The 22302-nt window shown below is 47.5% G+C and overlaps 1 protein-coding gene across 1 annotated transcript in view; it reads right to left on the bottom strand.

Annotated features, from left to right (window-relative positions):
* Marco (macrophage receptor with collagenous structure) overlaps positions 1–22302 on the bottom strand; it is a 112111-nt gene that overhangs the window by 13154 nt on the left and 76655 nt on the right. The window contains 8 exon segments of the mRNA XM_036201988.1: positions 1423–1530; positions 1852–1896; positions 4901–4945; positions 6230–6328; positions 8032–8067; positions 8469–8690; positions 9307–9408; positions 19164–19252. Coding sequence (XP_036057881.1) covers positions 1423–1530; positions 1852–1896; positions 4901–4945; positions 6230–6328; positions 8032–8067; positions 8469–8690; positions 9307–9408; positions 19164–19252 — 746 coding nt within the window.

The following is a 22302-nucleotide window of genomic DNA, read 5'->3' on the forward strand; positions in this document are numbered from 1 at the left end:
CCAGTCCTCCCCCATGCCTCTGTCTCTCCCTCCTCCTTTCCCTTAGCACCTTACGCATATCAAGTGAGGGCAGCTGCCTTCCTGAAGGGCAGGTCAGCCAGGGTGTGGGCTGCACAATGGGCTTCTGAGAGCCACTGAGGTCACTTGGTTGACTGGGTGTGGACACTCAGCTTTGTTCCCACTGGGACCAACATGGGGTGAAGGTCTTAAAGAGGACTGTCACCCCAAAGCAAACTTTTCTGCTCTCTATTAGACTGGCTGGCAGAAATTTTACCAAAAAAAAAAAAACTCTATTCTCTAATATTGAAATGCACTGGTTTTGTAAAGTGTGTACCTGTGTATACATGTTCAAATGTGTGGGTACATGTATATGTGTGGTGCTCGTGGACATGAGTTTGGAAGCCAGAGGACCTTGGGCATTGTTCCTCAGCTGCCATCTACCTTTTTTTTTTTTTAGGCAGGGTCTCTCACTGGCCTTGGAACTCATCAGACAGGCTGGCCACTTAGTCCCTCCCAGTGAAGTCAGAATGGGGTCCTGATTAATTAGTGAATGACTCTGAAGAGGACAGCTAGAGCAAGAACCCTGGGTCTGAGTGAGTGAGGCTAGTTCAAGGCTTGGGAAGGAAGCTAGATGATTAGATGTAAAGAAAGAATGTTTCCTGGGACCAGGGAGCTGGTTCAGTGGGTAAAGTACCTGTTGTATAAGCCTGAGGTTCCAAGTTTGAATCCTAGTACCCATATAAAAAGCTAGGCTTGTAATTCCAGAGTTTGGGGGGAGAAGGCAAGAGATCCCTGGGACTGACTGACTAGCCATTGAGTGAGCTCCAGGTTCAGTGAAAGACCCTATCTCAAGAAACAAACCATAATGGAAATGTGTTGAATAAAAAAAATATTTTCAATAAAAAACAAAGCAAAAAGACAAAAAAAAAAAAAGAAAGAAGGTGGAAAGTGATGAAGACACTCAGTAGCAACACATGTACAAACATGTGCACACACATAAACATGATACACCACACATACATTAAAAAAAAAAAAGAGGGCTGTTCCCTGATGGGACATCAAGTGCTAATTAAGGACTGAGTTCCATATGCACAAAGACACCACCAAGGAGCAGGAGACACTTGGGTGTCCTTGCCTTATGAGTCCAAACAGTTCCATGAAAAGCATCTTGAAGGCTCTCACCACACAGAAATAAAAATGCATGGGCCACAGATAAGCCAACTATCTTGGGTCTATTAGCAATCACATACGTATCACACTGTCACCCACAAAAGTTTCAAAAGAACTGGAGTACAGTTGAGGCTTCTCTTAAACAGGCGGGCAGGAAGTTCTTGAGTCCTGTTCTCAGCCAGAGTGGGTAGACACAGGCTCCTCGACCCCTCCAGCTTCCCTGTGAATGCTAACACCCAATACAACCCTTACCTGGAAGGCCTCGGTCCCCTTTGTCTCCCTTGGTGCCGTGTTCCCCCTTGGGGCCGATGAGACCTTTGTCACCTTTGCTGCCCTTCTCTCCTTGAGGTCCTGGAACACCTGTGCAAGAACAGGAATGAGGTAGGCTCCAACTGTCCCACTGGGGATGGGCCCCTGGAGACAGAACAGAGTGGGAAGGGAAGGGATCTCCAGGGAAAAGCAGGGGGACACATTCATTAGCTCGTCTCTTTGATGGTCTCTGCGAGCTCTTTGAAGACTTGAGACAAAAAGGAGGGCAGGGCAGGGCTGCAGAGAGAACACATGGGGACAGCTGCCCTATGGGAAATGGCAGTGCATGGTTCCAGGAGAGGAAGCCACATGGATGCAGTCACCCTATGGGAAATGGCAGTGCATGGTCCCAGGAGAGGAAGCCCTAGTTACCAGTTGCTCCTTGCTTCCCTGGTGCACCCGTAAGTCCCTGGAGGCCTGTGAGATGAAAAGAAGGACTCAGTCACTGTGGTTTCTCTAGTTAGCTGACATTCTGGGGGCCCTGCAGTGGTACAGGCACCCCAGCATAAGCTCGGTATACCCTATACACAAATGCACAAGCAAGCATATGTGGCAGAGTACCAGGCAGGTTCAGATGGAGGTGATTGTTTTCCCAAAGGCTTGGGGTCAGTGCATGGCCATGGAAGGAAGGCTCTAGAAGAAGTCAAGTTGGTTTGGATCACAGCTGTCTCTCCAAGCAAGGTAAATGACCTTAGAAAAGACTCCTCAGCATCCCTTGCCTCAACACTCTCATTTGTAAAATGGGGCTGGTGATGACTGGGGCTCTCTGCAGGTGCCTCACTAATGCTCCTGTGCCGGGGACAAAAATGGAGTTGGGAAATAGCGTGCCTACCTGGGACACTGAGAGTTATAGGTGAGCATGCAGCACACAGCCTCAAGTGCAGGCCATTCCTGGGGGTTGGGGGGAGGACTGGTGCAGGATTGTGAGCCCAAAGAGAAATGGAGAGCCCCTGGAGGGTGGGTGAAGAATGGAAGGGGGAAGAGAGGCTGTTTGGCAAGGTGTGGAGATGGCTCCCTGGGATGCTCAAGCTCCAGCTTTCCCTCGGGGTGCCAGCTGCTCTTGGCTCATGAATTCCATGCCACCATCACACGTGCCAGCATCCCCCTCCTGTTAGGTTTGTGGTCCCAGGGAGCCTGAGAAGGTGCTGAGAGCCAGCGAGACTGCCCAACTTTCTCCTGAACTCTGCAGAGGAAGAGTGGGCCTCCAGACTCTGCCTCCATGGATGGCCTGGGCCTGCCCTTCCAAGTGGCCTGGTTGGCCGCAGTCTCTGGGATCTGGGGAACCTACTCCATGCCCCTTTCTCTCTGGGTGGGAAGAGGGGAGCCTAGCTCCCCTCTGAGTGACCTGCCTGCTGTGTGAGTGTGAGGCTGTTTGTGCATAGGGCCTGTGAGTATCTGCAGGTGCACACTCATGAGTATCAGTATACTGTGCATACATGTGAGCACTAGAATGTGTGCAGAATCCTACATGTGTGCATGAGTGTATGAGCACCTGATTGTGAGGATGTATGTGTGTGTATAAAGGTGTGCTCATACGTGTGCATCATTGCGTAGTGTGAGGATGCATGTATGCCAAAATGTGTGTCTATGCATGCATGAGTGCATGAGTGTATAGTGTGAGTATTCATGTGCACTTACACATGTGTTCACACATGTGCATGAATATGTGGCTCTGAGAGTGTGTGGTGTGAGTGTGAAGATGCATGCATGTGCAGGCCCCAGTGTTCACGTGTGTGCATGAGAGAATGTGTGGCTCTGTGTGTGTGTGTGTGTGTGTGTGTGTGTAGCATATGAGTGTGAAAGCACAATGAAGTGTGTAGACATGTGCTTACAAATGAATGTGTGTGAGTGTGTGAGAGCACATGGTGGTGCAGTGTGTGTGTGGGGGTAAGTGTCTGCGCATGATCCTCACCACACCTTAATCTTCTTTTCCAGTGTTTAAAGCCTCTTGGAAGAAGCCCTGCCCAGCCACAGAGCAGTAGGTTCCCCGGGACCCTGTGCACAGCCTTCCTAATGGAACCTGTTCTGGAAGTAGCTCTCTCTGCTCACCAGGCCCCCTTTTGTGGCTGCTGGGGCTCTGGAGGGGTAAGCCTGCTGTTCCATCTACTTCCCCTCTGAGTTAAACCAGCCGGCTCTGCTCATCCTCTGTCATAAGGTCTTAGGACTCCGATTACTCCGCTGCAGCAGGTTCAGCCATGGGGTACTGGGAGAGTTCCATGAAGGCTGACAGTCACTCCCCAGGCTTTTGTCTCCTGCAGAGAGAGCTCTGAATCTACTACTCTCCAGAGCCATGGTCTCAGCCTCTTCCTGAAAAACAGAAGCTAATCCATGGCCTAGCAGCCACCTCTGACTTCCAGCCACTATCTGGAAGCTGGTGTGGTGATGTAATCCCAGCACTCAGGAGGCTGAGGCAGGAGGCTGGGTTCAAGGACAGGCTGGGTCATTACTGGGCTCAAAGAACAATGGGCTGGGATGGCTGCTCACTCAGTAAGCAGGCACAAGGACTTGAGTTTGACTCCCCAAACCCATGTAAAACAGTTAGGAGTGGTGACATGTGCTTGTAGTCTCAACAATGAGGAGGCAGAGACAGGTGGATCCCTGGGGCTCACTGGCTAACTAACCTAATCTATTTGGTAAGTTACAGGCCACTGAGGAACCTTGTCTCAAAATAAAACCAAAATAAAAACAAAAGCCAAGGTGGACTGCACTGGAGGCATGCCGCCAAGGTTGACTCGGGCATCTACATGGACACATGTGTACCAGGACACAACACATATGTGCACATGGAGAGAGAGAGAGAGAGAGAGAGAGAGAGAGAGAGAGAGAGAGAGAGAGAGAGAGAGAGAGAGAGAGAGAGAGAGAGAGAGAGAGACAGAGAGAGAGACAGAGAGAGAGACAGAGAGAGAGACAGAGAGAGAGAGACAGAGAGAGACAGAGAGAGAGAGACAGAGAGAGAGAGACAGAGAGAGACAGAGAGAGACAGAGATAGACAGAGAGACAAAGAGAGAGACAGAGAGACAGAGACAGAGAGAGGCAGAGACAGGGAACAGCACCTCGCAGAAGTCTCAATTCCATCTTACTTATAAAGAAACCGAGGTGCACGGAGGTGAGGGAGGCAAGGTCACAATGGCAGGATGTGTGTGGATATCTTGGCCCCTGCTGGAGCTGCACTTTTCCCAGCAGGCTACAGCCTTGCAGTCCTCAGCAAAGCAGGTTCAACGGGTCTGTCCACACCCTACAGCCTGTCCAGGCTGAGGCACCATTGGGCAGTACTCCTGCTTGTGACTGCCCTCCCCCACAACCTGTGAGCCCACCCCAGGTCTCATACAAGCTGTCTCCCCTTGTGCAGACCCATCCCGGGGGTTTTAGGGGTTGGTGTGGGTCCTTGTCACTGAGAAAGCCCACTGTGACATCTACTCACCTGCCTCTCCCTTGATGCCTGGTGGGCCCTGGGGTCCTGGGACACCTGGAGATGTTAGGGTTAAAACATGAAGTTAGGAACCTTGGGGAAGATAAATATGAGGGCTTGCAGCTGGCTGGGTACAAGACAAACAAGTTGAGCAGTTAACAGGGAGAACAGGATTCTGGGAAAACCAAAAGCAGCAGGGCTGGTCTCAGCAGGACCTGGATCACCTCCCCTGAATCCTTCCTCAAAGTTCACACACAAGGCGCCATTACCTTTTGCCCTAATGAACTTCTCAACTTCACAAGTGAGTACACCTTGAAACCCATTTTCTACAGATAACACAGCTAACTGCAACAAACTCCACCTCCAGGGCTGGAAAATGGCTCGGCAGTTAAGATGTTCTTGCAGAGGATCTGAGGCCTGTTCCTGGCACCCATGTTGGGCACAGATGTCTGTATCCCCAGCTCCAGGGCATCTATCTGGCTTCTTCCAGTACATCATTCACATGCACATACTCCCCCCCCACCCCCCGCCCCACACACATACTCATATATACCACCAAAAACCCAAAACTTATCAAACCAATAATAATAATTTTTTAAAAACCAAGGGTTTTTAAAAAAGCAATTTTCTACCTATCTCAGGAAAAGGAATACCCCAAGGCACCCAGGAAGGCACAGAAGGGAAAAATGATAGACTGAGACACTGAGTCCAGACATAGGAGTGGCCAGTGTCTAGTGCCCATGGCTGGGACAGCTCTCTTCTCTTGAGGGTGTATTTCATTTTCTCCCTCAAAAATTATTTATGAGCCAGCGGTGGTAATCCCAGCACTCGGGAGGCAGAGACAGGTAGATCTCTGTGAGTTCGAGGCCAGCCTGGGCTACAGAGCTAGTCCAGGACAGGCTCCAAAGCTACAGAGAAACCCTGTCTCAAAAAAAAAAATTTTTTTATGTATATGCGCATTTGTCTGTGTGTGTATGCCACATGTAGGGGTACATTGAGGCCAGACAAGGGTGCTGGGTCCTCTGGAGCTGCAGTTATAGGCAGTTGTGAGCCACTCGACATGGGTGCTGGGAACCAAACCTGGGTCCTCTGCAAGAGAAACCAGCACTCTCAGAACTGAGCCTGCCCTCAGACCCCCTTTCTCCTTCCTTGCTTGGAAAAAAGAAACTTTAGCCACTTCTTCTACCAGGGTCCTGGTGTGATTTCTTCTTCCTGCCATGATTGGGATCAGAGGGAATTCAGAGCAAGACGTCTCTCCATTCATGACAGAAGGAAGAAGGATTCAGAGTATAGCTTGGAGGAGACGTTGGAAGAATACAAGGTCAGAAAGCAGGCTGAAACTGGGGTTCCATCGAGACCCACAACCCCCTTTTGCTCTCTTCTAGGCAGGTGGCCCAGGCAGGCCGGGGATCCCAGGAATACCTGGGGCCCCTTTTGGACCTGGAGGATGAAGAAGAGCAGGGATACCAACTGGTGGAGCAATAGTATCTCCTCGGCCTCTCAGCACACATCCACTGAGCCTCACAGGCAGACTAGCCCATGAAGGAAACCAAAGACCTGGGTGATCCTGCTTTCCTACTGGAGACAAGGAAGAAATGAAAAAGAGCAGTGTAGATGATGTCTGAGGGAGACTCAGCCACAAAGACTTGGCTTCAAGCACCGCTCAGGCTTGGCTGGGAGGCTGTGTCCCATATCTGTGTCGGGAAGTCTGTGGCTCTGGGGAGAGATGCTTGTGCTTGTAACAACTGCCTATACCTGAGGCAAAGCCAGGAATTTTGAGCCCCGTGCCCTTCTTCTGCCCTCTGTAGCTGTCAAATGAGCCTTGGTGTGTGTGTGTGTGTGTGCGTGTGCGTGTGCGTGTGCGTGTGCGTGTGTGTGTGTGTGTGTGTGTGTGTGTGTGTGTGTGTGTATGTGCTTGACCAAGCAAGGCAAACCGTGAACTAAGGAGAGAGACGGTAGCCTGATGGATGGGACCTGAGAAGCACAGACACCCATAGCTCTGGCTCCCAGCAAGCAGCACTGCTTAGCTCTTATAAATGTGAGCTGAAATTCAGGAATAAGCCACACCTATGGTGAAGGCTGTTGACCAATTAGAACATGTATGGTTGTGGAGAGTTAGAATGTTGCAGGTCCAGAGCTGAATTATCCTGAATTATCTTTAACCCCTCAAGAGCCATTTATTACTCATCTCTGTGTTTAGTTTAACATCCTGTGACTATTAGGTAAAAGCCTTCTGGAATGGACTATCAGACTCCTAAGCTTCTATCAACCCAAAGGCTAAGAATGTCATCAGATAGTGTGTGAGGCCTAAAGCAGGAGTTTTCCTGCTTTGCAGTTACCTACACACCCACCCGGTGTTCACAGCTACATTAAAATTTTTTTTTAAAGATTTATTTATTTATCATGTATACAGAAGAGGGTGCCAGATGTCATTAAAATGGTTGTGAGCCACCATGTGGTTCCTGGGAATTGAACTCAGGACCTCTGGGAGAGCAGTTGGTGCTCTTAACCTCTGAGCCATCTCTCCAGTCCTGCAGTTACATTTTTTTTAAAAAGTACATTTATTTATAATTTTCTTTTGCTCTGTTACTATCAAAATTTCAGGAAACTTATCACACTGGAACATGGTATGTGAGGTCATCAGAGTCTCACACACCATCTGTGGCTCACAGGCCACAGCTGCTTATATTTGGTTTCAGAATAAACCTTCTCTTTTCCCCTTTGATGTGCGAGTTGAGTCAACAACGCACACGCTGTTGTCATCACAACTCTCCAGGAGGGAGAGCAGAGCCTAACACAAGTAAGTCAAAGGCACTCGACAGGAGTGCTTCTGGGAGACAAAGAAGGTTCTGGAAACCTGGGACATTTGGGGAAGATGGGAAGAGGAGACAGGTGGACTGTCCCAGGAAGATGGCAAGGTTTGGATGCTGGAGAGAGGAGGCAATCATTTGGGACAAGGGGGAAGGCAGAGGTCCAGAGCTGGGGGTCCTCACTCCATGGGGTAGAGAGGTGGTCCCATGGAGGAGACAACATAGGGACTGAGCAGATCCCTGGAAGGTGAGCTGAACTTAGAGAAGACATAGAGGGCTCCCAGCTCAGGAGCCTTCCCGGGAATGGCAATGTAGGACAGGAAATGAACATACCTGGGGAGCCTCGTTCACCCTTAATCCCGAACAGCTCTGTGAGAGAAAAAGAGAGGGTTGCAGGCTGACCAGGGTGTGGAGTGGAGCTTGGGTTTGCTCCTGCGCCCCACAGAGAGCCCACAGGCTCTGCATTGGAAGGCTGGGCCCCCCGTGGGTCTTCCAGCCTTGGAGGTTTGAACAACACCTGGATTGTTTAGGAAGGTAAGCTTCCAAAGACCAGTAACCGGATCCCTGGAAGTTGAGGAAGTACAGAAATATTCAGATTGCCCCCAAATCAGTTTGCAGAGGTTCCCATGGTTAGGGGAAAGCTTGTCTGTGTTGGTCCAAAGGGCTCTTTTGCAGGCTGGGCATGTAGCTTGGTTGGTAGAGTGCCCACCCAGCATGCATGGAAGCCCTGGGTTTCACCCCCAGCACCACAGAAAAAGGTGTGGTGGTACCTGGATTCCGAGTGAGGTTGTTGACCTGCTGAAGTAGTTGCTCCTGGCCAGTGTGGACCTGAAGGAGCTGGGCCTGCAGGGCTCGCAGCCCCAGTGCTCCTGGTACCAGGTGTGTTTTGGGATGTGCCAGCTGCAGCGAGAAGAGTGGTTTGTCCTCAGCAGCCAGGGTTCCATTGTCTAAGCACATCTCCAGGATCTGGAGCCGCTTCTGCAGATGGAGAGCTGGGACCCCACGCCAATATGTCATTTAGGGGCCTCACTGAAGCCTGAGACACTGGGGCAGGTTCCTGGTATTTTGTGTCACACGTACATGACTTCTGTAGGGCATGGAGTTTCAAATACAAACTCTGTGTGCTGTGGGGAGAAGGAGACAGGATGGATCCCCCACAGTAGTGGATCCCTGGGACCTTTTGGCCAGGCAGCCTAGCCATCTGGTGAACTCCAAGCCAGAAAGAGACCCTGACTCAAAATAGACAATGCCTGATGCATGATCCTCAAGCTTGTCCTCTGTCCTCCACACATACGTGCATATGTGTGTACGTATACCCTCTACACATGCACATGGAGAGGAAGTGAGGAACAACCCAAAATTGTCATCTGGCTTCCATATGCACACACACACACACACACACACACACACACACACACAGACATGCACACACACATTCACAAACACACCTTCACTCTTCCATTACCTCGGTGGGTTTATAAGCACTGTGCCCTAGCAGGAGGGCAAATTACTCTCAGATGCCTCCACGCAGCCTGAACTCTGCATCCAAGGTGCGTAGGTGGCCAGTCTGTGAAGAACCACACAGGGTCAGGACCAGGAGCACCTCACCTTGAATGAACAGCAGGGCGGTACCTGCCGTGAGCAGGATCAGGTAGATGGCCATGACTGCCATGCAAACGGTCCCCCCATTTCTCTTCTTGGGCGCTGGACCTGGAATACAAGAAGAGAGGCGGTGACTTCCAAGGTGCAGAGACGGAGCCAGCCTGTGCCAGGTCACAAGCAGGACCGCAGGGACTCCGTGGAAAGTAGGAAAGGCATCGGAATCTTTCGCATCCCCCCCACCCCCGCCTTTTTACCGCAAGGCAAGAAGTTTTGCCATAAGGCAAGAAGTTCCCCAGCCATATGTATGGCTGGGGAGGTCTCCAGGACTTGCTGGCCAGCCAGCCTTGGTATTGAGCATCTGTGGAAGAACACCTGAGGTTGACTGCTGGCCTCATGCTCACGTGTGGATAACCAGATGGATAGAGCTTGCTCAGTCTTGAGCATCAGTGTGATGCCTGATCTGTGCTGCAGTCACCAGCGCTTACACAGTTAACCACTGAAGCTACGGATTTCATTTGCACAGTCTGGGATAAGGAAGAAGTTTATTCCTGTTTCCTAAACACTGTGTGAGGCTCAGGGAACTGAGTGATTTACTAGGACGTAAGCTGCAGGTATGCAGTTCATGACTTTACTTCCCTGATCTTTGGTTTCGTGTGTGTGTGTGTGTGTGTGTGTGTGTGTGTGTGTGTGTGTGTGTCGTCTGTCTGTCTGTCTCTTTCTTTCTCTGTGTGTATGTGAGTATGCCTGTGAGCATACATGTATATATGTATGTGTTTATGTACATGAAGCTATTGTGCATGCAAAACATGCTTGGAATAAGCAATTGAACAGAACAAGCATGACAGGGGTTCATGACCTTGCCTCAGCTCTATAAGGTCCCAGCTTACAGAATGTGCATTATGAGCGATCAGGAGTGTGCTCTTGTTATTGTCTCTTCTGTGCTCACTGTATACAGTGGTTCCTTGATATCTATGCAGGATGGCTCCAGAGCCACATAAACGTATCAGAAATACAGAGATTATTGCGTGCTGTGGGTTGGCCTTTTTGTATGCTGTGAATGTGTTGTTACCATTGGTTAATAAAGAAGTTTCTTTGGCCTATGGCAAGACAGGTTATAGCCAGGCAGGAAATCCAAGCAAAGATACAGGGAGACAAAGACAGAGTCAGAGCAGATGCTATCCAGCCACCCAAGGAGCAAGATGCCAGCAGACCAGTAATGCCACGGCAACGTGGCAAAATATAGATTAATAGAAATGGGTTAATTTAAGATGTTAGAATTAGGTAGCAATAAGCCTGAGCCATAGACCAAACAGTTTGTAATTAATATTAAGCCTCTGACTGGTTATTTGGGAACAGGTGGGTGGGAGAGAATCGTCTTCTGCAACTGACAATTTGTACAATATGAAGTGGGATTTGTACAATATTACGTGGGATTTTTTTTTTTAGTTGCCACACACAGTCCTGTGCAAGAGGTGGTGTGCAATGGGATGGGAAAGTAAACAATGCCAGTGTTGCAGGCATCAGAAATCAGGTGGGGACAGTAAGAGCAGTCATGAAAAATGTATGTTGCTGGAGCATGGAGGGGAACCTTGGAGAGAAGATGAACTGAACGGAACTGAAGAACTGACAGAATGTCACTGTGGAAATGGTCATGGGTGTTTGAACGCTTTCAGGGACAGCTGATTCTCCACCTGAAACCATGGAGCTCAGACCTAAGTGGCACCCTGTGTTCTCTGTGCTGAAAGGAAAGAATTGCCAACCACGAATTCTCCTGTGAATGAGAATATCTTCAGGAATAAATGGGAAATATGGATGGTCTCAGATGAAGGGAGAGTAGGAGAATTTAAAGGAACATATCAAACAGGAAATGAGAATAGGAGGCCTACAGCTTTAAAACAGAAAGAGAATAATAATGGAGTGGTTAGAAACAGGAACACACACACAGATACACACACACACACACACACACACACACACACACACAATCTTCGAGTTTCTAAAATCACACTTCATGGTTGAAACAAATACACTGCCTTCTTACATTGTGTGCAATGCATGTCAAGGAAATTCTTAAGATAATTGTATTTTTAAAGTGTAGAAGGGCATAAATGGAAATAAAATTCCTATACATGCCCTTAAGTGGGAAAAATACTAATCCCAACAGAATGCTCAGGCTTATTGCTACCTAGCTCTAACATCGTAAAATACTAATCCCAACACAACAACACATTGTGTGCAATGCATGGCAAGGAAATTCTTAAGATAATTGAATTTTTAAAGTGTAGAAGGGCATAAATGGAAATAAAATTCCTATATATGCCCTTAAGTGGGAAAAAATACTAATCCCAATAGACAGTGGCATGTTCTGTAAGTATATTACAATGCCCAGGGAAACCCCTAAAGAAACTACTGTGGTCTAAACATGCCGTGTGCCCCATTGCCTCACGTGTGTGAGCACCTGCTCTCAGGCTGGTGATGCTGCTCTGGATACCGTAGATCCTTTAGGAGGTAGAACCTGGCCTGAGGAAGTGAGTCGCTGGGGGCGGGCCTTGAGGCTTAACAACCTGTCCCTACTTTCTATTGACTCTGCGCTTCCTGAGCATGGATGTAATGTGGACAGCCAGCCACCTTCTGCTCCTGCCGCCATGTTTTTCCAGTTGTGGTGACTCTGTCCCTCTGGAATTCTAAGCCAAAATCAACTCTTTCTCCCTTAAATTGCTTTTGTCAGGGAATTTTATCACAGCAAGGAAGAAGCAGTCAAGACAAAAAGCACTCCAAGCGATACATTCAAATGGAATTTCAAAAGGTATTCAAATAATTCATTGAAAAGAAAGAAAAACCAGAAAGTAAGAAAGGAAAATAGGTAAAGCTAAAAACAGAAACTGTATGCTAGGATGGTCTGTTTAACCTCTAACATACTGATAACCGGTATGTCTGTAAATGGTCTCAGTCTACCAATCTGAGCACACACACACACTGGCAAGCTGAGTCACACAGCATGACACAACCATTTATTATCTAGAAGAAACCACATAGCAGAACTTAAAACGACAGAAAGAAAAACTGACACAGCTAAAAGGAGGAAGATACAAATTGATAAATACAATTGGAGATTTTAATTTTAGAACTCTGCTCTCAACAGCTGATAAAACTCAGCAAAGACGCAGAAGAATGGGATGCCATCAACGAACACCTAATGAACATTTTCAAAACACTCCATCCAATAACAGCCAAAGGCACATGCTTCTCATCACACAGAGAACGTTTACTCACCAAGACTGATCATATCTCAGGTCAAAAACAGACCTCAATAAGATGTGAAGAAAAGAAGGCTGGGGACTTGGGAGATGGCTCAGTCAGTAAAATGCTTGATGCACAAACATGAACCTCTGAATTCAGATCACAAGAACCCAGGTAAAAAGCCAGGTGCAGTGACGATTTTCCCTAATCCCAGCGCTGGGGGGGACAGACAGGAGGACTCCTCTCAGCCAGTCAGTCTGGCAGAGTCTATTAACTCCAAGTTCAGTGAGAAACTTCCAAACAATGGGGGCTGGAGAGTTGTTCTCTTCCAGAGGACCTGAGTTCAGTTCCCAGCACCCACAGTGGATGATTCACAACCACCTCCTTCTCCAGATAATATGACTTTTTTTTCTGGATGCTGTGGTTATACACATGTGTGCATACATACACAGGAACACACACACACATACAAAGATGAAAAATAATTTTTAAAAATTAATTAATAATATTAAGGCACATCCACATATCTAAAGCTAGTAGCACACAGTTGTGAGAGATACAGTGTTTCTCCCTTGAGACTTGGAAGAAACGATGTCCATTCCTGACCTCTTATTCAGTACAGTCATGGAGCATTCCAGTGCAATAAAACACAAAAAGAAACTAATAGACACAGCTTGGAAAGGAACAAATATATTCCTATTTGCAGAAGCAAGTGTCAATACAACAAACTCTTAAATAATCTTTAAAAGAAATCCATACACCTAATAAGTAATTCATTAAAGCTGTAAGATACACGATCAACAAATAAAATTCAGTGACATTACTATATCCTAATAAAAAGCAGTTGGTAACCAAAATTAAACATAGTATTGGGCTGGAGAGATCATGGCTCAGTAGTTAAGAGCACTGGCTGCTCTTCCTGAGGGTCAGAGTGCAGAACCCAGCATCCACATCAGAAGGCTCATAACCATCTGTAACTCCTCTCCATGGGATCCGGTGCCCTCTTCCAGCCTCCATAGGAACCCACAAGCACATACACATGCACACACACACACACACACATGCATAAATATAACAAAATAATTTTTTATCATTTTAATTTAAAATTTTATTTTAATGTAAATTTTTAAAAATTAACTTTAATTCAGAATTTAATTTAAAATAATATTTAATTTTTAATTTTTTTAATTTTAAAATTAAACTCCCCATAGTAATATTTTTGGTTAGTCCAAAGAAAATAAAATATTCAGATGTAAATCTAACAAAACAGATGCAGGATTTATATACTGGAAATTTCAAAATTCTACTTTGGAAAAATAAAACAAGAAGTGAAGAGATATACTATGTTCATAGGTTAAACATGTATGGGGTAAAGATGTTAATTATTCATACATTTATTTATAGATATAACACCATTCCTACCAACACTGCAGCAAGATTTTTAGGTAGTGATAGGTAGACATGCTAAAATGTGTGTGGAAAGGTCAGGCTATAGAACAAGTACAACAGTCTTGTAAAGACTGGAATGTAAGGAACAGCTTTGTATGATGTCGTAATCAAGACAGGGTGGACTTGGGAGAGGGCTAGTCATAGAATACGTGAACCATTGTTGAACCTTCCTTGAATGCCGAGAGTAAAGCCCATTTTGGGGTAGCATGTCATTCTCTTTATCTATTGCTTAATATGTTTTGTGAATATGTTTCCAAAACTTTTGTGTCAAAGATCATGAAATATATCGGTTTTTAATTTGTGGTCTATATGACCCTATTGACTGTAGAGGAACACACTTATCAGTATCAGCAAAAGGTTTCTCAGTGCTCAGTGACCAAGACTTAATTCAAAATGGTGCTATGAATCCACAGTGTGTCTGGTAGGGTTGTAGATGTTGCATGGTCTGACTTGGTCACATGACTTCCTTGAGCATGCCATCCTGTCACACAGTGCCAGTAAGCACCACCTAATGCCCCTGTGTGAGATCTGAGAACTTGTATGTTGGCTACCTGGTTTTAGTGTGCATGTGCCGTGTCAGTCTGTTCTTATGTAATGGATCAATAACGACGGAAAACAAAGATGGGAGATCAGCACTAAAGGAGTCTGTCCTCAGACGCTGTGGAAAGGAGATGCATATTCACATGGAGGTTTTTCATAAATAGCTGTAGCAACTTTACTTGTAGGAGCCCCAGGGAGGAAACAGTTGAACTGTGGTGCCTTCATACTGTGGGTCACTACTTATTCAGAAGAACCTACTACCTGGATCCCACTGTCTGAAGGCTCTCAGGTATGTGATAAAATTGGAAGTTCTGGTAGGAGAAACGGCTGAGTGGATCCGACGCTTGCCGTGAAACTGTGAGGATTTGAATTGGAATCTCCAGAGTCTGCCTCATGTTGGCTGCACATAGTGCTACTACTGTGGGAAGGGAGGAGAATACAGGGGGATCCCGAGAAGCTCAAGACCCCGTCTCAAACAAGGCAAAGGCTGAGACCTGACACCTGAGGCTGTCTTTGACCTCCACTTGCATGGCATGACATGTGCACATGCATATACAACATACACAAATGCACACACATGCATCGCACATAATATACATGCAAAAACAGAAAAAAATAAAAGCAAATCGTATTAATTTTTGTGTATGTGTCACACACACACACACACACACACACACACACACACACACGAACTTGCCATGGCACACGTGTGGAGGTCAGAGTACAACTTGTTGGAGTCAATTCTCTTCTACCATGTGGACCCTGGAGTTGGAGCCCAGGTCATCAGGCTTGGCAGCAACTACCTTTACCTACTGAGCCATCCTGCTGACCTCAAAACCAGTCTTTAGAGAGTTATATATGGGGCTGGAGGGATGGCTCAGGGGTTAAGAGCACTGGTTGCTCTTCCAGAGGACCCAGGTTCAAATCCCAGCACCCACATGGCAGCTCACAACTGTCTGTAACTCCAGCTCCAGGGGACCCAACACCCATGGCAAAACACCAATGAATGTTAAAAAAAAAAAGCAAAAGACAGTGGCAATATGATGCCATTTGTCTGGTGTTCCCAAATTAACACAAGAGTAGAGGTGGCCTTGGCAGAGTGAATGATTGCTTGTGAGGGGCTGAGGACTACCTGTGGCTTAAAGCAGAGTGGTAAATACACATGTGCGAGTCTGCCACCGCTGGGGCAGTGTGTCAGTGTCTGATTGTGGGGTTGTACCGAAACTGTGCAAGAAACTGCCTGAAGGGAACTGGGTGAGAGGTCACGAACGGCCTTCTTAGACGTATGTCCTTACTTTCTGTGACTCTAAATTATCATTTCACAACAAAAAGGTTTTTTTTTTTTCTAAGCTTCTACGGTAAAGACAGATGTTTCAAGACTTGAAGACAGAGCAACCAGATGCGGTGGCGCACACCTTAGTCCCAGAACACGGGAGGAGAGGGAGGAGGAGCTCTGTGAGTTCAGGGCCAGCCTGCTCCACAGAGTTTGCTCCAAGACAGTCAGGCCTATATAGTGACACCCTGACTCAAAAAAACAGAGGGGGGAGGGATGGACAGATGGAGGGAGGGAGGGAAGGAGGGAGGGAGGGAGGGAGGGAGAGAGAGAGAGAGAGAGAGAGAGAGAGAGAGAGAGAGAGAGAGAATGACTGTAAAACCACAGCAGCCACATCACCAGAGCTGAACTTGAAGGGACTTTGGGGTGAAGATGTGTCGGGAGAAGGCTTCAAGGTATCTTAGGTTATCTTTAGATCGGGAAGAAGGGGCATCTGGGGGTTGCTGCTGGGGGTTAAAGGTCAACATTATGGCAAACAGTTACAAAGCCTTTACTTCTCCATTAGCATTTGGGGTAGGTTCTCTCTGTCAAGAAAATGTGGAGACCCGGAGAAGGCTCAGCTGGTAAAGTGCTTGCTGGGCAAGTCTGAGGACCTGCGTTCATATCCTCAGAAGCCGCTTCAAACAGGACGATCAGAACATATACCTGTGAGCCCAGTACCCCCACAGAGAGACTGGAGGGGACATTAGGAAATCTCTGACAGCTGTGACCAGCTGGCGTGGAACACACAGTGCGAACAGCAGGTCCTGTATCCAACAGAATGGAAGGCAGGGACCATCACCTGAGGGTGAGTCACACCCAACACACACACAGTATTTGAAAGTGTGTGTAGGCACATGTTTACATGTGAGTTCTAGGAATTTTGGGGCTCAGGTCCTCATGCTAACACAGCTTCATAGCAGACTCCTGTGTGATTTCCCTCTCGCTCCCTTACTCTCTCTCTCCCTCCCTCCCTCTCCTCCTCTCTCCCTCTCTTTCTCTCTTCTCTCTCCCCCTCTCTCTCCCTTCCTCCCTTCCTCTCTCCTTCCCTCCTCTCTCCCTCTCTCCCCCCCCATAGAAGATGTCCTTGTTTTGTGTATGTTCCCGTTTGTAGGATGTGAGTATGCGCATGTGTGTAGATGTAAGTGGAGGCAGGAGTTGAAGTCAGGTATCTCCCTCAATCGATCTTCACCTTGATTTCTTAGACAAGATCTCTCATTTAACCCAAAGCTCACCAGATAGCTAGGCTTGCTGACCTGGGAGCTCCAGGGATCCTCTTGTCTCCACCCATCCCCAGTTCTGGGTACAGACTGATCAACACTGCCCAGCTTTTAACATGGGCGCTGGAGATCTGAACTCAGGTCCTCGCCCTTGTACAGTGGGCACTTAACCTGCTGAGCCATCTCTACTGCCCGTTCTGCTTCTTCACAGCTACTGCCTCCTTAGTCATTCTTGCTGCCAAGTACCCTGGCTCTCACCTGCTCTCTCCACCTGTCTCCCACCCACCACAGTGAGCAACCTCAGCTACAGACTGCACTCAACCTCTATGCAGCCCTCCAGCCTCTCACTAACCTCAGGGTAGGGTTCAAAGTCCTCCATCCCACCCTCAATTCCACTGCATGGAGCTTTTTAGATTTCTAAGGGCATTCCTTGAGTGTGTGTGTGTGTGTGTGTGTGTGTGTGTGTGTGTGAGAGAGAGAGAGAGAGAGAGAGAGAGAGAGAGAGAGACCTAGACATGTGTCATCCCTCCCCAGCCGCCAGCTGCCTCATCTCTGTGCCTAGTTTTTTCCATCCTTTCAATATCTGTGGTGTCCTGTGAAGTTTTTCAGCCTCAGCCAGTGTTGTTTAGAAAGGCCAGCTGAGGCAAAGCTTGCTCTCCCCACCCCAGTGTGTTTTCCTGGAGGCCGGCATCCCTGTTTATCAAGTATCCTTTCTCTGTGCCCAGTGTGGTGTCCAGAAGGTAGTAGGCACTGAATATATCTGGTCAGCTGAATTTTCTAGAATAGTGTATCTTAAAAACAATTCAGAGGGTGAGGATATAAGATCCGTCAGTGAAGGGCTTGCCTAGCAAGCATGAGGACCTGGGTTTTATCCCCAGAACCCGTTTGGGAAGCCTGCCATAGAGGCTGCAGAGAAGGCGCTGTGGTCAACAGCACTTACTGAACTGTCAGAGGACCCGAGTTTGGATTCCAGCACCCACATCAGGTGGCTCACAACCCCCTTTAACTCTAGCTGATCACTGTTGAAAGATGACTCTCATAGAATGTTCTAGAATGGGAAAAATCAGAGCTCTGCAGTGGCAATCAAGTCCACCCCTAACTTTAAATGCTACAAATGCCTGTAGATGTAAAAAGATACCTCGCCTATATAATGCTGAGAGGCCATTTAAAGCATCTTCAGAGGGCAGTGGCATAGCTCAGTGGGTAAATGCGCTTTGCCACCAAGACTGACCAATTGAGTTCTACCCCAGAATTCCATGGGATAGGAGAAGAGGACTGATTCTTAAAATTGCTGCCTGACTTCCATTCATTCACTTTGGCACACGCAACACACACACACACACACACACACACACACACACACACTCACACAATACGTAATAAACACTTTTTAAATATTTGAAAGTTGTACCCCATCTAAGTCCAACTAGAAAATGAAAAGTGTGTTCCCCGGTCAGCACATCAGCTATCACAGAAGCCCCTGGAGGGATATTAAAGGACTTCCACCCAAATGTATACACAGCTTTGGTTTCAGGGCTATGGATTTTCTTTTTGAAACAGAGCTTCACATAGTCCAGGTTAGTCCCAAACTGCATAGACGAAGATGGCCTTGAACTCCTCATCCTTCTTCCTCTGCCTCCCTGGAGCTGAGATCACAGGCAAGCATCACCCATTATGTGCTTGAGATCAAACCCAGGGCTTCATGCATGCTATGTAAGCCCACTACCATCTGAACTGCATCTCAGGCCTGGTGGGACTTCTTCACATCCTTTGACCTGTAGCATCATCTCTACACACACAGAGTGTGTCCTCATGAGACCCGCATTAAAGAAGGGGCATTTCCTTAATAAGCATCAGCATTTACACCAAAGAAAATATTTAAATATGACTTTTAAAAAGGACCAGACTTGAATCAAAAACCAACTACACACCAAGGGCACAGCATCTGTGGTCGGCTTCCCAGGAATTCCAGCCTGATGCCGTCTCACTAGTGAGAGTCAGGTGCAAAGTGCACCGGGTTACAAGCCTGCATCTCCTACAGTTTGGTCTCTTCTTGCTTCCCACCATCAGAGATGAAGTTTCTGGGCAATTGCATACTTTACCATTGATTTCGAAGGTCTCCATCATAGGGCACATGGCTTGATCAAACCCAGCTCCTTCTTCCGTTCTCCCCAAGAAGGCTTCTTCTTTAAGGGTTTATTTCCCATTGCTGCATTTTATAGGTGGCCGAAGCCCTGGAGCCAGCAGAAATGCTTCCCCAAGAGGAAGCAGGGCTCCCATTTAACTGCGGCAGCTAGCTGGAGACCCGCGCGACTTCCCTTTGGCAATGGTTCTTTAATTTGCACAATGTTTCCTGACTATGGGGATAAGGCTGTTCCTTAGTGTGTCGTTGATTTTTGCTTAAAAACCAGGCTGCTGACATGTGGAGCTGTTATGTGGGGAAGCTGACTATTCAGGGGAATTGAAGAGGCTTGGGGAAGACCCTCTTTGTCCTCAGGACCCTAGGTGACACCTAAGGAGCCCTTCTCTTCCTTTCCTCTGCCTTCCTAACCCCTGCATTCACACAGACCCAGCTAGCTATCCCAGGTCTTCTCCAGCCCACACTGGAATCCTCTTCTGACCCTCTTCAGGCTGAGTTCATCCTTAGACATAATGGGGCCCTGGATCAGCCTCAGGACCACGATTTGGGACATGCACCAAATCCAAACCAATAGTTTAATAAGGTCCCCATGTGGTTTATAGCACATTAACGTTTAGAAAACGGGCTGAAAAGATTAAAGTACCTGCTGGGCAAGCATGAGGACATAAATTCAGATCACCAGAACCTATTAAAAACAAAACAAAAACAAAAAAAACAACAATCAAAACCAGGTGTGCTTGCCATGTCTGTAACCCCAGAGATGGTAAGATAGAGATGTCCCTGGCCATCAGTCTGTCTAGACAATCAATGAGAGAGAGAGAGAGAGAGAGAGAGAGAGAGAGAGAGAGAGAGAGAGAGAGGTGGAGGGCCAAAGAGATGGCTCAGCAGGTAAAGACCCTTGTAGCAAAACCTGGCAACTTGAACTTGATTCCCAGGATCTGCATGGTGAGGGGAGAACCGACCCCTACAAACTATCCTCTGGCCTCCACACACATGTATGTGTACCATCACATACATGTGAACCCACATACACAACACACACAAAGTTAAAACACTATTACAGTCACCTGGGAGGAGCTTTCTTTAGCATACCAGTAAGGTTTCTGTACAAGCTTTCCATACCACACTCCTGTGTATTTGTGTGTGTGTGTACATGTTTGTGTACACATGAGCATGCATATGCATGTTATGCTTTTCTGTGCACTCTGTGAATGTGCATGCATGGGTGCATGCGTGTGTGTGTGTGTGTGTGTGTGTGTGTGTGTGTGTGTGTGTGTGTACATGCATGTTCAGTGCAGCTCAGTGAGGCCAAAGCTCTTTCCTCTTGTCCCTGTTGAACCTGTGGCAGGCCATGGCAATTAAGATGCAGATGGAGGGGTATGGTGTTTGCAGCAAACCCCACTTGATCCTCATGGCAGCTGTGGGATGGTAGAAACATCACTGTGCCTACCTTCCCCACATTTGCATAATAAGGGAGACACTGATAACTGCTGTATTACTGAACAAATCGTGTGAGTTCAGGGCTGGGCAATAAGGAGGGTCTCTGGCAAGTAGAAACAGCTAATTTGATGGAGATGTTGGTCCTATGCTCAGAGTATCTTGTTCTACACTATCCTGCAAGTGTCAGGACCTAAGTTTAATCCACAGAACCACATAAAAAGGCTGGGTGTCAGGGTTGGGGATTTAGTTCAGTGGTAGAGCACTTGCCTAGCAAGCACAGGCCCTGGGTTTGGTCCTCAGCTATGGCAAAAAAAAGAAAAAGAAAAAAAAAGGCTGGGTGTCATGGTGTGTCCTTAAATCCCAGTGCTGAGAGACAGAGACCAGTGGGTCTCTGATGCTCATTAGTCAGTCAGTCTGGCCTGCTTGGTGAGCACCAAACTCTCAGTCGGTAGAGCATAAGACTCTTAATCTCAGGGTCGTGGGTTCGTGCTCCACGTTGGGCGCCAGATATTGGTGAAATTATTAAGGCCACTCCACGTAGTTAAAAGGGAGGTTTATTTTGTGGGGTAACTTACAAATGAAGGGATAGGTAACAGGGTCTGGCAAAGGTATGGCGCAGTCCGGCAGTGTTCTCTGGAGAACTCTACTCAGTCTACCTCCAGCGTCCAGGGTCCCAGAGCCAAGAGAGACCTCTCCTCTCAATCCTGGGTCTTCAGCTTCCTCCCTCAGTGCTGCCTTGTGGTCGTGACCATTACTGAAGCCTCAATGGGGGTTGGAACTTCCAGGCCAAGGCTGGGATGGCTACCCACTACACTAGACCAAGCAGAGAGCCTGAGTAAAGAACAAGACGGATGGATGGTGACCAAGGGATAACGCTGAGCTTGTCCTCTGGCCTCTGAACACACATGTACACCCATGCACATTAAGATAGTTGGGATAGAAAGAGTTAAAGGAGAGGACTGGGTCATATGGAGGCAGCCTGCTAGCGGCAACCAGAAGCCCGGGGCTGTCACTGTTTGGCAGGGTTTGGGGCCTCCCTCAGGAAGGGAATTCCCAAAGCAGAGAGGCCTGCTCCTGGACTGCCCAGCCCCTGCCTTTCCCTGGCTCAGTGCCGTCCTTTCAGCAGTGGGTTGGGGCTCAGGCAGAATGCTGTATAAACCACCAAGCCCTGAGTCTAGAGGGACCACATAAAGAATGTCAAGTGTTCCTATGTCCACTGTAGCTACAGAGCCGGGCAGAGCCTACTTGGTGAGCTTGGGTTCAGTGTGAGATCCTGACTCAAAAATAAAGTGGAAAGGGCAGGAAGGTTTCACAGGTAGAAGGCACTTGCTGCTAAGCCTGATGGCCTGGATTTGGTTCCCAGGACACACATGGTAGAGAGAAGGAGCTGACTCCTGAAAATTCCCCCCCCCCACATGCTGGTATGCATACATGCACACACACACACAAATATACATACAACACACACAAAATGAAATGAAATGTGAACAACAGCTCTCTCATGCACACACGCAAATATACATACAACACACACAAAATGAAACAAAATGTGAACAACAGCTCTCTCATGCACACACGCAAATATACATATAACACACACAAAATGAAACGAAATGTGAACGACAGCTCTCTCATGAACTGTACAATTTCAATCAACCTGC

The sequence above is a fragment of the Onychomys torridus genome, chromosome 11 (genome assembly GCF_903995425.1).
Source record: "Onychomys torridus chromosome 11, mOncTor1.1, whole genome shotgun sequence".
NCBI classification, from domain to species: Eukaryota; Metazoa; Chordata; class Mammalia; order Rodentia; family Cricetidae; genus Onychomys; species Onychomys torridus.